Raw genomic sequence first — 16,984 nt, 5'->3', positions numbered from 1 at the left:
TAGTTTGATGGAGAAATAACAGGCAAAAGGTTTGTGCAGCAGGCTGTTTACTTGTCACTCCCAGTCGTAGTTTACTGTAAAACCAACACTTAAACAACAAGCGTTCGCTAACTTACTGCTAACATACAGTAATGTGTAAAGCTAAGACAAGCTAATTGTAATTAGCACCGATGTTACAGTATTTATAAACATTCAAACAAAACAAACAGTGCAGCTGTGAGTATTATATACTTACCTTCTTGTATAATAGCTATTATTAAATAGATGGGAAATATTTGTAATCACGTTATCAGTCTTCAACAACACATAACAGATGTGCGTCACGTCAACACAAGATGGGGGGGTGGGTAGTATTTATTTGTCGAAAAAATATGAAATTGACCAAATTTTATTGTGACTGACATGGGAGGTTTCGTCCCTACTTCAGCGATATGTTCTACAGTTTTTCCTTTGTCTTTATTATTTATTATTTATTGTTCTGACAGCTCAGGTCCTTTTTAAACAACACAAAGTACCCTTTTTGCGGACTTTAATTCATTGTATTTGGCTATATTTGGCACATATGTATAGCATACTTTGTGTGTTGGCCCATGGCCTATTGTAAAGCTATATTTCTATATATATTTTCTTTGATTAGTCATAATTTATTGCTTTAAGATTTCTGGGATGTTCCATCAATCTGTTTTTTCATAAAGGGATAGACATTTAAAAATGTTTTTTTGATCTGATTGATGAATTAATCAAAAATAATTGACTGGTTCATCCATTATTAAAATAATCCTTTAGTTTCAACCCAACTTATATTTGTTAGCATTTTGCAACTGCAGCACACCATAAGACCATTTCCTGTTGACATTTGGCTCACGTTTAGTTTAGTTAGCTTTTTGCATTTGCAGCGCACCATAAGCTTGTTTCCTGTTCGTATTCGGTTTACACACACACCAGAAGCTCGTTCCATGTTAACGTTTCGCTTCAAAGTTTAGCTTGGTTAGCATTTTGTACTTGCAGCACACCATCAAACTGTTTCCTGTGTTAGCATTTGCTCACGTTTAGCTTCATTAGCTTTTTGTTAGCTTTTTGCACTTGCGCCACACAGTAAGCTTGGCTCATATGTTTAGCGTTGTCATCTTTTTGGCGGTGGACCATTTCTACTCTGTTGCTAACCAAAACAGCAGCACCTTTTGACAAACATAAGCAGTCTCTTGGATTAAATAAAGTATGGAATCTTACTGCACGTAGTCAAGTTCTCTGTGCAGTAATAATGATGATCTGACGTTAACGCTAACGACGATCAGTGTTCCATGTACACTGTCGCTGGTCGCTCCACAATGTTGTGTGTGTCTATGTCTATGTTGAGGACAGCTACGCTACTTACAGTATTTTTGTCGTTTTTTCTGCATTTCCTCATTATTTATTATTATTAAACAAATGCAAAATATAAAGGCCTAATTGATGCCGGCCTCCATCGACAGTTAAATAGTAATATGTAAGAGCATTCAATTAATTTGCATTACGATGCTCACCATGGGCCTTTTCAGAGGCATGAAGGTGGTGGAGAACAGAGCCATGAAGGACGAGGAGAAGATGGAGATCCAGGAGCTGCAGCTCAAGGAAGCCAAACACATCGCAGAGGAGGCTGACCGCAAATATGAGGAGGTGCGACAACCACTCCGCATGCTTTGTGGTGTATTTTGTTTTGCATTGTTGTGTGCTATAATTGCTGTGTGTATGTGTCAACAGGTGGCCCGTAAGATGGTGATCCTCGAGAGCGACCTGGAGCGAGCAGAGGAGAGGGCAGAGGTTGCAGAAGTGTAAGAGATGGAGAAAATAGGATGCATTTATTATAGAATGTCAATTTTTCTATTCTAATTTTCCATTCAAATGAACTGAAGACCCTTGCAAGGCTAAATGTATGAATTAAAGCATGGGTGGGCAACATAAGGCCCGTGGGCTATAGAGGCTCCTGCCAAGCATTTGATCCGGTCCGCCATGTCATGCTAAAAACAAATAAAGCATCAAATTAACTTTTATTTAAAAAGAAAAACATTTGTATACGTCTGAACCAATCATGTTGTTGTCTCTGCCCCCATAGGAAGTGTAGCGACTTGGAGGAAGAGCTGAAAAACGTCACCAACAACCTGAAGTCTCTTGAGGCCCAGTCTGACAAGGTAAACTTTTTTTATTTTTTTAGTTTTTTTTTACTGCCTCCATAAATGAAACAGGCTTTGAACCTGTCTCGTTTTGGTGCAAATAAGAATAAAAATGTGGATAGAGGAATTAGCTTTGTCTTTTTTACATTCACGTCACAATGGAAACATCGCCCCACCTTACCACTTATTTGTGGTATTGAGTTAGCCTCGTTGATGCTGCACCAGGAGTTCAACGACTCTTATCATAACACAAATCCCTATCTTTTGTGCATCTTTTCATGTCTGAAATTGAACAGGAAGTCAGCCATTTTGGTTTGAAGCAGCCATTTGGGGCCAAATCCCAGGCTTGTACTTCCTCCGATTAGGGGATTAGTATCCAAGACAGAGGGGCGGGGCTAAATTATGAAGCATTTTTTGCCTATGCCATAAAATGTGGGCACAGCATGGTGTCAAAATGTGATCATTTAGAAGAACAATTTGGTGGACGAGTTCTTTTTGTCTTTGCAGTACTCAGAGAAAGAAGACAAATACGAGGAAGAGATCAAGGTCCTGAGTGACAGACTTAAGGAGGTTAGATAATGGCTGTATGCGTCACTTGTTCTTCACTAATAAGTCAATTCTGGCTATCTCATGATCCTTTCGCTTATTTTTTCTTAAAGGCGGAAACCCGTGCGGAATTTGCAGAAAGGACAGTGGCCAAGCTGGAAAAGTCCATAGACGACTTGGAAGGTTTGTATATGCCCCACATTTCTTCATGTGTCTTTTTCACCCCCCGCCCCCCCCCCTCTAAACCTGACTTGTCTTCTTCCTCTTCTTGCTTTTCCCCTTCTGATCCTGCTTTCCTATCCGCCTTGCTTTCTGACCTTCAGACGAACTGTATAATCAGAAGCTGAGTTACAAGGCTATCAGCGAGGAACTGGACCATGCCCTCAATGATATGAACACCTTGTAAAAAAACAAAACAAAAAAAGCTTTCGCGCCACCGCTGCTCCTCTGTTTTCACTTTTGCTTTTTGTCTCCTGGCTTGGCGGTGACAATGGTAGGGAAGTGCCTTTTCTCTCTTTATAGCTGACTTTCTTTCTTCTTAAAGCTCAATAAAGACATCTTCTATTTTACCTTGTCTCCTGTCTTTCTACTTTTCGCAAGACACAAAGTCCTATTTATAGGTTTAACTATTTTTTTTTTCATCATCAATGTGATCTTTTCATTGCATTTTATGTCTGACCCGCTCATTTTCCCCCATTGCAGATAATCTATCGCATGCAAAAGAGGAAAAAGAAGGAATGCAACAAGTCCTGGACCAAACACTGCAGGACCTTAATAACTTGTAAAAACGCCAGCGAGAAGAAGCACCTCAGACGAAGTTTTGTAAAAGAGAAAATATTCCCTCCAGCTTCTATAGCCCAACAATAACCACAACAACAACAACAACACATTTAGTCCTTTTTATATATTTATGGTTATTTGTTCCCTCCCCGTCCTCCCTTTTTATAATGGTTTTGGGTCCATATGATTTAAAATTTTGGCGCTGGAACATTTTGTTGAATAAAACCTAACCAGGATGACAATCATGCTGTTGTTGTTTATTATTGAAAATCTGCCTGTGTGTTATATTCCAGATAGGCTGAACATATTCAATACTAGCGAGTAAGTGGTTTTGATTTTTGTAACTTGCACAACCAGTATAATAATTTAAGTAAATTAAAATTTGAAGTGGTCACTGATGGTGTAGTGGTACACTCGCCTGACTTTGGTGCAGGCAGCATGGGTTCAGTTCCCACTCAGTGACGGTGTGAATGTGAGTGCGAATCGTTGTCCGTGTCTATATGTGCCCTGCGACTGACTGGCGACCAGTTCAGGGTGTAGTCTGCCTTTCGCCCGGTCAGCTGGGATAGGCTCCAGCGTCCCGCAACCCTAACCAGGATAAGCGGTGTTGAAAATGGATGGATGGATAAAATTTGAAGTCACAAAATGGTGGCTTCAGTATCATATTTTATATATATATAATTTGTTTTCATACATTTTCAACTGAAAAGGGTAATAAAGATAAGAACAGCAACTATCAAACTCATTTCACAGTCTCATGTAATTTGTAAATAATGTGACACTGATTTGAGGTAATTAAATTAAATAACATTTTCCAGTTACAAATTGTGGCCGCGCTATCATCTTTTCCAATGGACTGCTCACATGAAACAAAATGGGGTAATCCAGATGAGAAAACATTAAAACATGATTATCATACAATACTTCATTACTCCAGTAGATTTTTGGGGTATCTGTACTTGTATTTATTCCTCTGACTTTTTTACTTCTACTCCATTTGAAAACTGATATCTGTATTTTCTACTAGTTTGTGAAAATAAATAAAGGCACTTAAAAAAAAGATGTAAATAGAGAGAGGTAAACACAACCACTGTTGATATTTTAACTGATTGATTAATTGATGGATGAATGGATGGATTGATTGATTGAGATCTTGGGGACTCATAAGGCAGAACATGAAACAGGGAGCATTAACGACAATGATGCAATAGTTTCTTAGAAGCAAGACATTCCCCATCCCTGGCCTTATTCAAAAGAATCATTTCAAAAAAATGATTTTTTACGAATGTGTTGTGTGTCTTCTCTCAGCCTAAAATCCAAAAGCTTCTGTTATGTTTCTGTTATTGTTATGTAATTAAGCTTTTTTTTTACACCATTTTTTGCACTTTTATTTAAGCACAGAATGATTAGTACTAAAATGCTGAATACTAAATACTATACTAATACTAAAATAAACTGTACTAAAATGCACCTCTGTTGTGTCGAGCTGAGCTTAGTAAAAAATTAAAAATGTTCTCTTCGTCCAATTGTTTCTAAACTGAAGTTGCCCTCCAAGCCATACAGGCGGCGCTGTTATTTCTTTTTGGATCGATGTATTGCCGCTTCGCCGGGCGCGCCACTTCCGCACTGGGTATCAACAACTATGGCGAAGACGTACGACTATTTGTTTAAACTACTGTTAATCGGTGACTCCGGGGTCGGAAAGACGTGCGTACTGTTCAGGTTCTCAGAGGATGCCTTCAATTCTACGTTCATATCGACCATAGGTACGTATACATTTGATTTAAACTGGACACGTTAAAAAAAAAAAAAATGCGCCCACCGGGCTTCTGGGTTGGTCTAATTACTGGAGGGCTAATTACACGACGGTAATGTTATGACATTGATAATTGGTTATTATTCCCAGTGTGTGTCTAAGACTATTGCCTTGGAGCTTCATTAGAAAAATATTCCCTGCTGGTTAGCATTGCTATTAGCTGCTAGCGTTATAAAGTCACCCTTTGTGGTGAGCTCCGATTAACTCTCTGCGCTAACGCCAACTGTCAGACAAGGAATGCTTCAGTCGCTTTATGTTTTTATATCCTGTACTCTATATTCCTTTTTTTTAAATTGATAAGATAATCGGTTCGCTGCTATTATTAACATGTACGATCGTCCTTCTAGGCATAGACTTCAAGATAAGGACCATAGAGCTCGACGGCAAGAAGATCAAGTTGCAGATATGGTAAGTTGCGTCTCATTATACTCATTCAGCTTATTATTTCCTTGACAATGATCTGTGCCAGTTCCTGCCTTTGCTATTGATGTTTACAGCCACGTAATTTTACGCTTTCTCGTAAATCGATCACTAAGTCAGGGAGCCCCATCGTCAGGTGTGCTGCGGGAAACTGTCAAATGTATTACATTATGTATTCATCACTACAAATAATGTCTTTATTCATTGATTTTATTGTGACTGGCAGAACATTTAGATGCTAATTCAGTACATGGCAGAAGGTAAAAATGAGCTGTGAATCCACCTGTTGCCATTGGTCCAACAGAAACATTGCTTTCCGTTCAACTAACGAGGCCCAAATTTCACACTGTGTGAGTAAATTGAGTCAGTTTAGACAAGCGCATCATTAATTTCAGTTTCAATCCTTTTTGTGACATTTTTTATTTTTGTTCGATGGTGTGTCGTGAGCTTTTTCATAAAATATAAGCGTTGGCTCAATAAAGGTTGGGAAACACTCCAGTAAAGCATCCATTTTGGTGGTTCCCCCCTGCAGGGATACAGCTGGCCAGGAGCGCTTCCGAACAATCACGACGGCCTACTACAGAGGAGCAATGGTCAGTACTATATGTGTTCAAGCGGCAGGGATATTGTTTTTCTTAACTTCTTGTACAGTGTACCCCTATTCTTTGTGCAAAAATCCACAATGCCCCTGTATATTTTTTTTTTGTAATAGTCTTTATTCAAAGTTTAAACCAGTGGTTTTCAAATTGGGATCCCCATACACCTTGGCTCCACTAGAACATCCTATGGAGGACTATGAAACAATGGGTGGGTGGGTGGTGACCTCTCCTTCTAAAGCAGGACTGTCAAACTAGTTTTTGTTGCAGGCCATATTGTTGATACAGTTTCCCTCAGAGGGCTGTTATGACTGTAAAACCATATAAATGATTCATCACCTCATCACACTATTTCATATACACACCAAATTGATGGATAACTCGACTTCGACATCAAAGTCAAGGATAATCATTTGTTAAACTACTTTTCAGGTTTCTGTAACGAGAGTTTGATAACCAAAAAAATGCCTGAATAACTCTGTTATTATTTATTATGAATGATGATTTAAAATTTTTGTTCAGATTTGAGCAAGAATCATGGAAGCTGACCCAAACGACTTGCTTTCGCGGGTCACATAAAATGATGCGGGAGGCCGGATGTGGACCCCCCCCCCCCCCCCCCCCCCCCCCCCCATGTTTCTGAGCCTCACTGACCTTTGGCACCTTTCTTTACAGGGAATCATGCTGGTCTACGACATCACCAACGAGAAGTCTTTTGAAAATATCAAAAATTGGATAAGGAACATAGAGGAGGTATACATTTTTATTGTGTTTTGAAAAGCACAAATTTGGCTATATATTTTTTTTCTTCTCCCCCATGATTAATGTTAGACTGTGTGGGGAGTCTGAGATGCCGATATTTTTTTCTAATTAAATTTGGATTTTAAAATTGGAACTTTAAAAAAAATTCTTAAAAAATTTTACTTTGTTTTTCTCTTCCCCCCCCCCCCCCAAAAAAAAAAAATCTACTCCTGTCTTGAAACGCTATCCCTAATTTGAAATCATAACCCTGGTTTCAAAGCTTAATTTTAAATGACACCCCTGTCTTGAAACCTTGAAGCTTATTCTTTCTGATACTTCTATTAAAACAACAAAAAGAATTCTTAAAAAAATAAAATAAATTCTCCAAAATGATACGTCACAAAAAAAGTACTGTTTTTAGATTGTGTGGGAATTCTGACATTCACTTTTAAGACTAACTCATTAAATTTGGATTTTAATCTGGAGACGTTACAATTTGTTCTCCAAAATGGACTTTATTCCCATAAGATGTTTGTCCTTGCTCTTGTTCCAGCATGCGTCATCCGACGTTGAGAAGATGGTTCTCGGTAATAAATGTGACATCAATGACAAGCGACAGGTGTCCAAAGACAGGGGCGAGAAGGTGAGAAACAGTTTGAGAGAATATACACTCTTCTATGTTTTGTGGGATGTATCAGAAAGCGCCCTAATGTAATTCTCTGTAATTTCTTCGTAGCTTGCTTTGGAGTATGGCATTAAGTTCATGGAGACGAGCGCGAAGGCCAACATCAATGTGGAGAGTGTAGGTTCTAAACCTTCTTTGACAATAATCATAATATACATGCCGTGTGTATAAATGTTACACCTTGTCTACTTGCAGGCTTTTTTGACACTTGCCAGGGACATCAAATCCAAAATGGATACCAAAATGGTAAGATGAAACCGTTATGGTACTAGTAATTTAGTTACTAATTTTTAATAATGAAAGTCACGATTCTGTTAACAGTGTGCTTCAAGTCGTCACTTTTCTCATGCACTTAAACACTATAGTTGGCTTCAGGAATTCTATAAGGTGTGTATTCTTCCAAAATGGGTGATCCATACTGTACCACTTTTGATACCATCTTGAAGATCAGGGTTTACTGCGCCGCTTGGTACTATGGCAGTCCGCATTGAATCGTGCCATTTGGTGGAAACGTGGCTATATTGTCTGTTGTTCAACAAGACCTGCGGAGGTATGAAAACATCTAGGAGAGGTGGCTGTCGAGTTTTTTGATGATGAGGATGGAGCTGCCAGGCAAGAGAGCTAGAGGAAGACCTAAGAGAAGGTTGATAGATGTTTTGAGGGAAGACATGAGGGCAGTTGGTGTTAGAGAGGAGAATGCAGAAGATAGACTGGCATGGAAAAGGATGATGCTTTGGAAAAGTAGCCCCTAAAGTCGATCATGAGCAGACCCACAAAAATATACCTGAAAAGCAACAGAAAGGCTGACTTTTTGATTTGAAATGGCCACTTTAGGGTCATTTTGGGGAAAATGTACATTTGCATCCCCTGGCATGTTTTGAAAAAACAGTTTTGCCTTGGCATATCCATTGTAAATAGACCCACAAGAAAGTCTAAAGGGTTAAAGAGTTAATCCAGATCTGATCCAGATTGCACCTTGGCAGAATGTAAACGGTACCATTGTATAAGCCTTGGCAGAGTTCCCCCGTTGTTGTCGAGATCATTCCAGGTGTTGATTGACCCTTTGTGTTGCCTCAGGAAGGGAACATGCCGCAGGGGAGCAGCCAAGGAGTTAAGATTCTGGAGCCACGGAAAAAGAGCAGCTTCTTCCACTGCAGCGTCCTTTGAGGACCACCGAGGCCTTTTTACCGAAGAACCCGCTCGAGCCCAAATAATACTGTTCCTTGCTTGGGAGCACTTCCTTTCGTTTCCTCTCCTCCCTACCAGTCTGCACAAAAGCATAATCGCCTCTTCTGAGCACTTCCAGCTGGACAATCTCTTCCGTTTACAAGAAATCTCTTAGGACCAAGGGGCCACTCGGAGGAGGACAACAACGAAGAGATGTCGCACAAATAACAGGCTTGTACTGCTGTTTGTTTCCCCTTTTTTCTTTGTCTTACTTCACCTAAGCGCCAGAGAAGGAGCGCTACTTCTTTGAGCGCTTTTTTATAAGGGGTGGGTGGGTGGGTGGGGGGGGCACCTTTCTGCCAGAAACTGACAAGCTTGAACCCCAGCCAAACGGCGCCATTTGGCAATCGCGTATGAAGCAGGTTTTAATTCACTAAGACACGTGGAGCCTGACATTTTGGTGCAAAGTGGCCATGTTAGGGTCATTTTGGTGAAAATTTACTTTTGGTACCAATGCCCTCAAAACCAGCTTGACTTCCCTACCTATCAAATTGCTGTCATGAATGCATCCACAAAAAAGTCTCAAGAACCCATGTCCAAAGCAGTAATTTTTGGGTCACCTTAAACATTTAGTGGTCCATCAGAAACCAACCTTGTTTTCGGGATTGTCCCAATTCGAACCATGCATACGAGACAGATGGGTGACACTAAATCCTGACAAGATTTCATGCCTCGCCATAATTAAATTTCGATGTGCAGCTTTTTGTTTTATCATTATTTATTAGGTATTGTTTACCGCTTGCGTGACAATCGTTTGACTTCTAGACCAGCCTGTCTAAGAACGATCTCTTTCACACGGCGATATCCCGCATCAGAGCCGTAACGGACTATTTATGCACCTGTGCTTTTCACAGAAACCAGTCGAGCGGGTGCCGTGACCGTACGTGCTTTTGCAGAACAGCGGTAATTGCTACCTCCAAAGTTTGAAAATGGCTCTGTCGAAAATCTTGACTTTTACTGGCTGTGTGAAAGCGGCTGTTGATTGGATTGAAGGCAATTCAGCTTTATAAACATAACAAATTCTTGCTTTTGGGGTCCAATTCTAAAAATTTCACTTCTAAAAATGTACTAACATGATTGATTCTGATTTGATACGGTATCAAGCGTAAAATGACGTTTCTGGCAATTTGAACAAAAACCCTCCCCTCTCCCCCTCTTCTTCAGCTTTCCTCGCACTTTACCACGAACTCCAGTAGACATTTCCATGGCGTCATATTAGGGGGCATAATACTTCTTACAACTGACATGTGAGAACCCAGTGCAGTATTTGGTTGACAATCTCATTTTGATTTCTGCCTCATCTATTTATACAAAGCTCTCTTTTCTATGGTATTATTTGTAAAAAAAAAAAAATAAATAAATAAATACAATTCATATTCAAAGGCATAAGTACTGTTCTATTTCGACGAAAATCCCAATCAGTAGTCAGTATTTTAAAGACGCACTTATTAGGTGTTTAAATGCAGTCGAGGACGGTAGCTCTGCATATATAGTTTTTCTTTTGTGCTTCCATGAACGTTAGAGCTGCTGTTTTGGAAGCCTCTTACATGTACCTAATAATGTCAGTCGTCTTGTTTTTTTTTTGTGTGCTCCATTCATTTTATTTTCTTGACATATCAACAGACCTCCAACACGCACATGTCTTCTCACTTCATTCCTGTACCTTTGTCCCTGCAGCTAAAATCACGTGTGTCCATTTGTCCTGTATCGCGGTGCGGTTATGCATTGTGATTCTTGGACGTGTGTGAGTGTGAGCGCGTGAGAGAAAGTGAGTGCTCTTTTAATATTGATCGCTTTGTTCAACATTGAGCCAAAAAAATGGGACACTTTCTGAATAAAGAAATGAATGAATGAATACATCTACATCGATGCAAAACATTGAGTGGGGAAGTTCATAGTGATAAATATTTCCTTAGTCTGACATTTGTTTTAAATCTTAACGTGTCTCTACACAAGAGGTATTAGGGCTACATTGGCTAGAAAATAAATATACTACTCGAAAAAAGAAAAAAAGGGCACAATTTGCTAGATGGTTAAAGACTGGTAATTGTTTTCCTTTAAACAACAGACTGAAAAAAAATACTGGATTAGACATGTTTAGGAACACCCCCTCACACACACACACACACAAATTGAACAATTAGCAAATATTTGCCCCCCAAATAATCTCACTATTCTCATAAAGTCATAGATTTTTCCTTAAAGAAGATTTTTGGGGGGGAAAAAATTGACATTATTCTCATAATCCTACTTTTTATCTTGAGACAATCTTAACTTTTGTCTCATAAAATTGAGCTTTCAATTGTAGAAAAAACAGGCTTTATTTTCACAAGATTACATTTTATCCCCCCCAAAAATTCAAGGAAACCCCCCCCTTCCCCCAAAATTTTATCCAGAAAGAGACTTTACTCTCATAAGACTGTAGTTATAAACCCCATAATCTTTCTGGGGGGGGGGAAATCAGAATTTATCCGTATGATAGAAAACATTTATAACCCCGAATAAAATTCACTTATTATATTAAAATGGTTTTTCCAGTGTGGCCCTAATACTCCTTGGGAAATAATGTCTCTGTTGTCATACTGTTTTATTGAGACATGCAATATTATCGTGTGTTATGAACCACACGTCCTGCGTGAACAGGCTAATTATGACAATTTTTTTTTTTTATCTTATTTTTTTAAAATCTGACTTTGTATTTTTACTCAGATTTTCACATACATTTCATACATGGTGAAGGACATAACATAGTGAATATTCTATTGAGAGATCTACTTATTGTACTGTACTTTCTACTTCCAGCGTGAAGATGTGTATCTGAAGTTTGTAGAGATGTCTACTTTTTTTGGGATGAATTAAAAAAAAAAAAGAATAACAATAAAACAACAAGGAAAGCAATCATAATGCTTTATTATTTCCACGTCCTGGCGGACATTCAGTGGAGACTCAACCAAGCTCAGTTCCCGCTATGGACCTTGACTACATTCATTACAACTGGGCCTTAGTGGCAGGTGTGTGCTGAATGCTTCTGCCCCGTCTAGTCAGGGGTCACTGGATCCCCCGTAGATTTAAAAACCCAAACTCTAACATAGGCTCGAATAAAGTGTTTCTAATAGGAGTTAAATATATGTATAAAAAAAATCGGTGGTTTCCGTCCAAAGATCCGGAAGCAGAGATGTGAGGACTCCTCAACTTCCGCCGTACAATAGAATAGTAAATCCATTCTGAGGTGATCGTTGGATTTACTGCCCTTCCTTATATTCTTATGTGGAAGGTGCTGTGAACAGAAGACAGGGCGAAAACACAGATCTGGTTGTATATTAAATCAATAATCCAATAGATTTAGAATGTATTTTACTGTATTTTGTCATGTCGTTGCCATGAATTTTCTTAAAATTTACTGTTTTTCTTGTAATATAGAACTACTTTTTAAATATATACCCTTAACAAAAAAATACTTTTCTCCAAATAATCCAACGTTATTAGTATTATTATAAAATAACTTTTTTACAGTACATTGTAATGCTACGGCAAACCCACCTGAGGAAGTCCGGTGCCCTGACGATCATGTGCTGGAAGTCCTCCAGCGACAGACGGCCGTCATTGTCCATGTCTGCCTCGTCCAGCACTTTCTCACACACCATGCGCACCTCGTCCTCTGTCAGCTCGTTGCGCGTCAGCTTGTTCAGCGTCTTCTCCAGGTCCGACTTGCAGATGAAGTCATCATTGTTGAAATCTTTAAAAAAAAAAAATGGAGGCACAAAGTCGTATGGGTTAACATTTATTTTTGTGCTTAGAGGGGACTCTGACTTTGTTCCATTGGCGAAAATAACTAATGTTAGGTTGAATGAACACATGAAGATGAAGACTCAAAGTCCGTGGTTCTCAAACTGGGTTCCTCGAGCCGTAGCTTTGGGGTCCACCAAATAATTTGCAATAAATTACAGGGGTGTATCTTAGTAGTATCTTTGATTCTACATCGATAATACTACATCACTACAACTATACAATTCACCCAACCTGGATGAAAAGTGCCCCCTCCTCCCAAAGTCCTTCTGCAGGTCATTTTCTGCGGGCCAAGGCGCACTCTGAGCCGGTGTGGCGAGCGTGACGCACCCAATAATATGTTCCCGCCAAGATTTTACCGTAAATCTTGAAAGCGTAGTATGCCTTGAGGTCGCGTGGTGCCATCTCACTCAGAACCGAGAACATGTCCAGGAAGTCGTCCAGCGTCATGTTTCCCTGGCCGTCCTCGGAGAAAACCTCAGCGAGCCTCTGACGGAACGGGTTGTCCTGCACAGCCAGACAATACTACTTTCCGATTAAGATTGTTTGTCGGAATCACTGTTTCTTTTTCTTCTTCAAAATGTCAGAAAACGTGTATCCTGGTGAACATGTATTTTTGGTGTGCCAAACACAACTCCTCAAAACTCACTTAGTAGCGCACCCTGGAGAGTTAAAACAAATACAAAATAATTCCCGTCAACGCTTTCAACGATCAACACGAAAATGGGTAGACATGTCTGCGATGCATATAAAAATTCTACAAATCCATGTTCACATGCCAATTCTTTTGTTTATACAAAAAAAAATGAAAACAAGATTTATTTGAAATTGTTTTCCACCTTCCTTTAACCTACACAGCTCTCAATTTTTTTTCAAGACCTTCCTATAATTGTGTTGTGGCTGTGTTTGAAATGAACCAATCACATTCACATCTCTTATTCAACGGGATTCAGCTGCCACCGTTTACAGTGCCTCGGATTAACCCCAAATTCATTTGAGATGTTCTTGCAGGAATTTCCTGACATTTTTGGGGGTTTCTAGCAGAAGCCTGAATGTTTTATTGTAACACTGACTATTTTGAACTGTTCATGATTCCCTTCACCTTGTGGAAAATAAACCCCAAAGCATGATGCTGCCACCACAATCCTTCATTGTTGCTACAATGGTGTTTTTTTGGTGAGGAGCAGTGTTGTTTGTGCCAAACCTACCTTTTAGAACTATGGTCAGAAAGTTCACCCATGGTTTCATCAGGTGTTAGGGATATTTTGTTATGGTCTGATGAAAAGGAAAAAATGTTTAACTTCTTTGCCATAATTCATGTTGTGTTGTAGGTTAATTTAGCACATTTTAAAGAGTATACTGCGAATCAATATATATATATATATCTTTATATATATATATATATATATATATATTGATTCGCAGTATACACTTTAAAAAAAAATATATATATATATATATATATTTGGCTTGAAGAAGCTTTTTGGATAATTCTAGGGCTTTGACAAACCAACTAGGGAATGGCATCAAAGTTTACCAATACTTTTGAGAATTTGCCCTGGGGGTGCGAGAGCCTGTTCATCACACCGTAAAGTTTTGGGATAATGACCGCCATGTAGACTGAGACCTAACAGGCTTTACCATTCGCTAACAATTGTGTGCCACCTGCAGTCTTCGAGTTTTGAAAGGAGTGGTGACAGGCCCTCTTTTCAAAGAATTCTGTGGATAAATTGGTCATCAATTATGGAGGCAGACGGAGGGTCGACGGGGTTGCAGCCAGTGCGTCTCTCTACCTTCAGCTCGGGCATGCTGCCAATCAGCTCGTATGGTAGCTTCACATCTGGCTGCTCGGTGTAGTCGAGGGGAACGAGCTGCGGCGCCAGATCGTGGTAGCGGTGGAAGAGTCTGAAACAAGAACGAAAGGCCAGCTACGTGTTATTCTGTTATCAGTACAGGGAAACATTATGATTGCGAATAGCAGCCATTCGCTGATAGCCAATGTTTACTCACCTGAGAATTTCTTTTCTTGTGAAGTATGTACAGTCCTGAAAAAAGGTTGCAAAGTTACAAGTTGTCACTGGATTTTTTTTATACCCGTGCAGGATGTAACGTGATCAAATAGTAACGTTTTTAGACTTGGTGAAGCAGCCAAGAAGTCAGATGATTATTATTTTTTTAATTATTTGAAAAAAAAATCATAATATTGCGTAGTTTATAGCTTTGTGTTTGCAGAAGAAACATCTTAAATGCGACAGTCATGAGTTAAATATATATATTCATGTACTGTATTCATTCAACCCCCCCTGTTGTGTTGCAGGTCAAATTGACACATTTTTAAGTATATAAAGAAGATTACTGTCAAACGAAGCATAAAAAATGACGTGTCTTTCAAACAACCACATAGCTTTGCCTTATAGAAATCCATTTAGCTAAATGCTAACCATTGAACCAAAAGACCACAGATGGAGTAACAAATTGTTGCGGTTAACCCTTTAAGCAACAGCTATTTGAACACAAACATTGGAGCAACACATGCAGACAGATAATAATACTTACAGGCATACAGAATATTCGCTATCCTGTATGAAAAATGTCTCGTATTATTGCACTTTACTGAGGTGATGTGACTGTCTCCATATATGCCTGTATAATACTGTCCCCGATGGCCAAGACACATAGAACAGAAGGAGCGGCACAATATCTATTGAACTGAAGTAAAAAATGTGACAAAAACACTTTCATTCTTTACATTTTATTCAATTATGGCATCACTGTTTGTCTATTGGGCGGGGATGCTGGTACAGATTGATGGCATATCCTTTCATTTAAACGTATAAAAAAAATCAAATGTGAAACCATTTTTTGGCCTTATTTGTTTTCTTTGTATTATGTATTTTTTATTTATACTGACTAAAATGACTACAGCGAGTTATACAACATTAACCTCCTGTTATGTTGTGTCCAGTTAACCTGTTTCAAGGTTTAAAAAAAACTATATATATATCAAGTATTTTCAAATATTTATTTTCTACTTGTTTTAAATTATTTTCCTCTTTTTTTTTTTGTTATACATATTTTTTTTAATTTTGTATAAATCTTTTTTGAAGACTTAACAAACTGACTCGTGAACATTTTCGGTCAAAGTGATGCAGCTCGAGGTATTCATTTTTCTTTATTCATTGCTGCTAAATACTCTTGCTTAAGTTATTTTTGTTATTTGCTCTGTTAAAAGGCAAAACTCGCTAACTTTTGGTGACTTTTCATAAATAAAAACGTTAAAATGATTTCTGCTGAGTCAGCACGTCGGCTATACCAACCTGGTAAGCGTCCAGCTGCCTTGCCGTGAAGACGGTCTGCTTATTCCCCATGTTGGAGCACGCGGACGCCCAGCCTCTGTTCCATCGCCGCTGTCGTAGGGCACCTGGTGGGCACTGACAGATATGAAATAGTGGGACAAAAGGACGGCCGGGCCAGGGGGAGGCGAGGCGAGACAGGGCAGGGGGGGCAGATCGGGTATCAGGCTACCGCAGGGCCCCTATTTGGTGGCCCTTTATAACATGGTTTCTCCTCCGTTGTGACTGGCAGCTCCTTTTGAAAGGGATCAAGGGCTGTTGTCCAGCATCGTGCCAAATGCTATCAAACTCTCATTTGGTGCCACTCCAGGGCCGACGCCTCCGCCGACACTCGGGTTACGCTCTACTCAGACGTCCCTTTGTAAGCAACCTACTCTAGCTGTGCGTAGTGCCAACTTTATTATTGACCTAAAGAAATAAGCTGCCTTTGAAGTTAAATTCATTCTGCAAGCGTTGGTCACTATTTTGGGGACTTTTAAGTCTTCCTCAACATTGTTGGAGGTACCGAACGCCGCAAGTTTCATGTGCTCATTCACATGATCCCTTTGCATGTCTGCATTTCCATCATTTAAGATAAAAATATATACTGTAACTGTTAAATCCATATACATACAAATCAGTTCAGGAAAAAATATTGTATTTATATTTCTCAAATAATTCAATTTAATTAATTACAAATAAAAATATACATTAGAATAATAAAATCCATACAGGGTATTTATCACACTTGCCTCACACTTCTAAGGTTCGGGGTTTGAATCTCAGCTCCAATCGATCTGTGTGGAATTTGCATGCACTCCACATGCTCGCGTGGGTTTTCTCTGTAGTCCGGCTTCCTCCCACATTGCAAAAAGATGCATGTTAGCTTTAGTGAGGACTTTAAA

The 16,984-nt window shown here is 39.2% G+C and overlaps 3 protein-coding genes across 5 annotated transcripts in view; 2 read left to right on the top strand and 1 right to left on the bottom strand.

The window, feature by feature from the left end:
• Positions 1 to 3,721, top strand: part of LOC133488649 (tropomyosin alpha-3 chain-like) — a 14,970-nt gene extending 11,249 nt beyond the window's left edge. For 2 of the 3 annotated variants that reach the window (XM_061796757.1, XM_061796759.1), the window contains 6 exons: positions 1,539 to 1,656; positions 1,741 to 1,811; positions 2,093 to 2,168; positions 2,658 to 2,720; positions 2,810 to 2,879; positions 3,399 to 3,721. In XM_061796757.1, the coding sequence (XP_061652741.1) occupies positions 1,539 to 1,656; positions 1,741 to 1,811; positions 2,093 to 2,168; positions 2,658 to 2,720; positions 2,810 to 2,879; positions 3,399 to 3,481 (481 nt within the window). In that variant the 3' untranslated portion in view covers positions 3,482 to 3,721. Of the gene's footprint in view, positions 1 to 1,538; positions 1,657 to 1,740; positions 1,812 to 2,092; positions 2,169 to 2,657; positions 2,721 to 2,809; positions 2,880 to 3,019; positions 3,266 to 3,398 lie in introns of those variants that run through there. The other variant, XM_061796758.1, reaches the window with a different exon arrangement.
• A 1,337-nt stretch (positions 3,722 to 5,058) lies between these two features.
• On the top strand, positions 5,059 to 11,859 carry LOC133488650 (ras-related protein Rab-8A-like). Its single transcript, XM_061796760.1, has 8 exons — positions 5,059 to 5,242; positions 5,640 to 5,700; positions 6,245 to 6,305; positions 6,984 to 7,061; positions 7,603 to 7,692; positions 7,786 to 7,851; positions 7,930 to 7,980; positions 8,812 to 11,859. Exons 1-8 carry the CDS (start codon positions 5,119 to 5,121, stop codon positions 8,899 to 8,901), a joined length of 621 nt encoding a protein of 206 aa, XP_061652744.1. The 5' UTR covers positions 5,059 to 5,118; the 3' UTR covers positions 8,902 to 11,859.
• Positions 11,855 to 16,169, bottom strand: cib3 (calcium and integrin binding family member 3). The gene is made up of 6 exons (XM_061796761.1): positions 16,065 to 16,169; positions 14,758 to 14,792; positions 14,541 to 14,652; positions 13,107 to 13,254; positions 12,502 to 12,697; positions 11,855 to 12,238 (listed from the first exon to the last, which is right to left on the bottom strand). The coding sequence occupies exons 1-6, from the start codon at positions 16,113 to 16,115 to the stop codon at positions 12,217 to 12,219; spliced, it is 564 nt and encodes a 187-aa protein (XP_061652745.1). The 5' UTR covers positions 16,116 to 16,169; the 3' UTR covers positions 11,855 to 12,216.
• Positions 16,170 to 16,984: the final 815 nt, after the last annotated feature.

The sequence above is a fragment of the Phyllopteryx taeniolatus genome, chromosome 14 (assembly GCF_024500385.1).
Source record: "Phyllopteryx taeniolatus isolate TA_2022b chromosome 14, UOR_Ptae_1.2, whole genome shotgun sequence".
NCBI lineage: Eukaryota > Metazoa > Chordata > Actinopteri > Syngnathiformes > Syngnathidae > Phyllopteryx > Phyllopteryx taeniolatus.
This window is presented reverse-complemented; position numbering and strand designations above follow the sequence as displayed.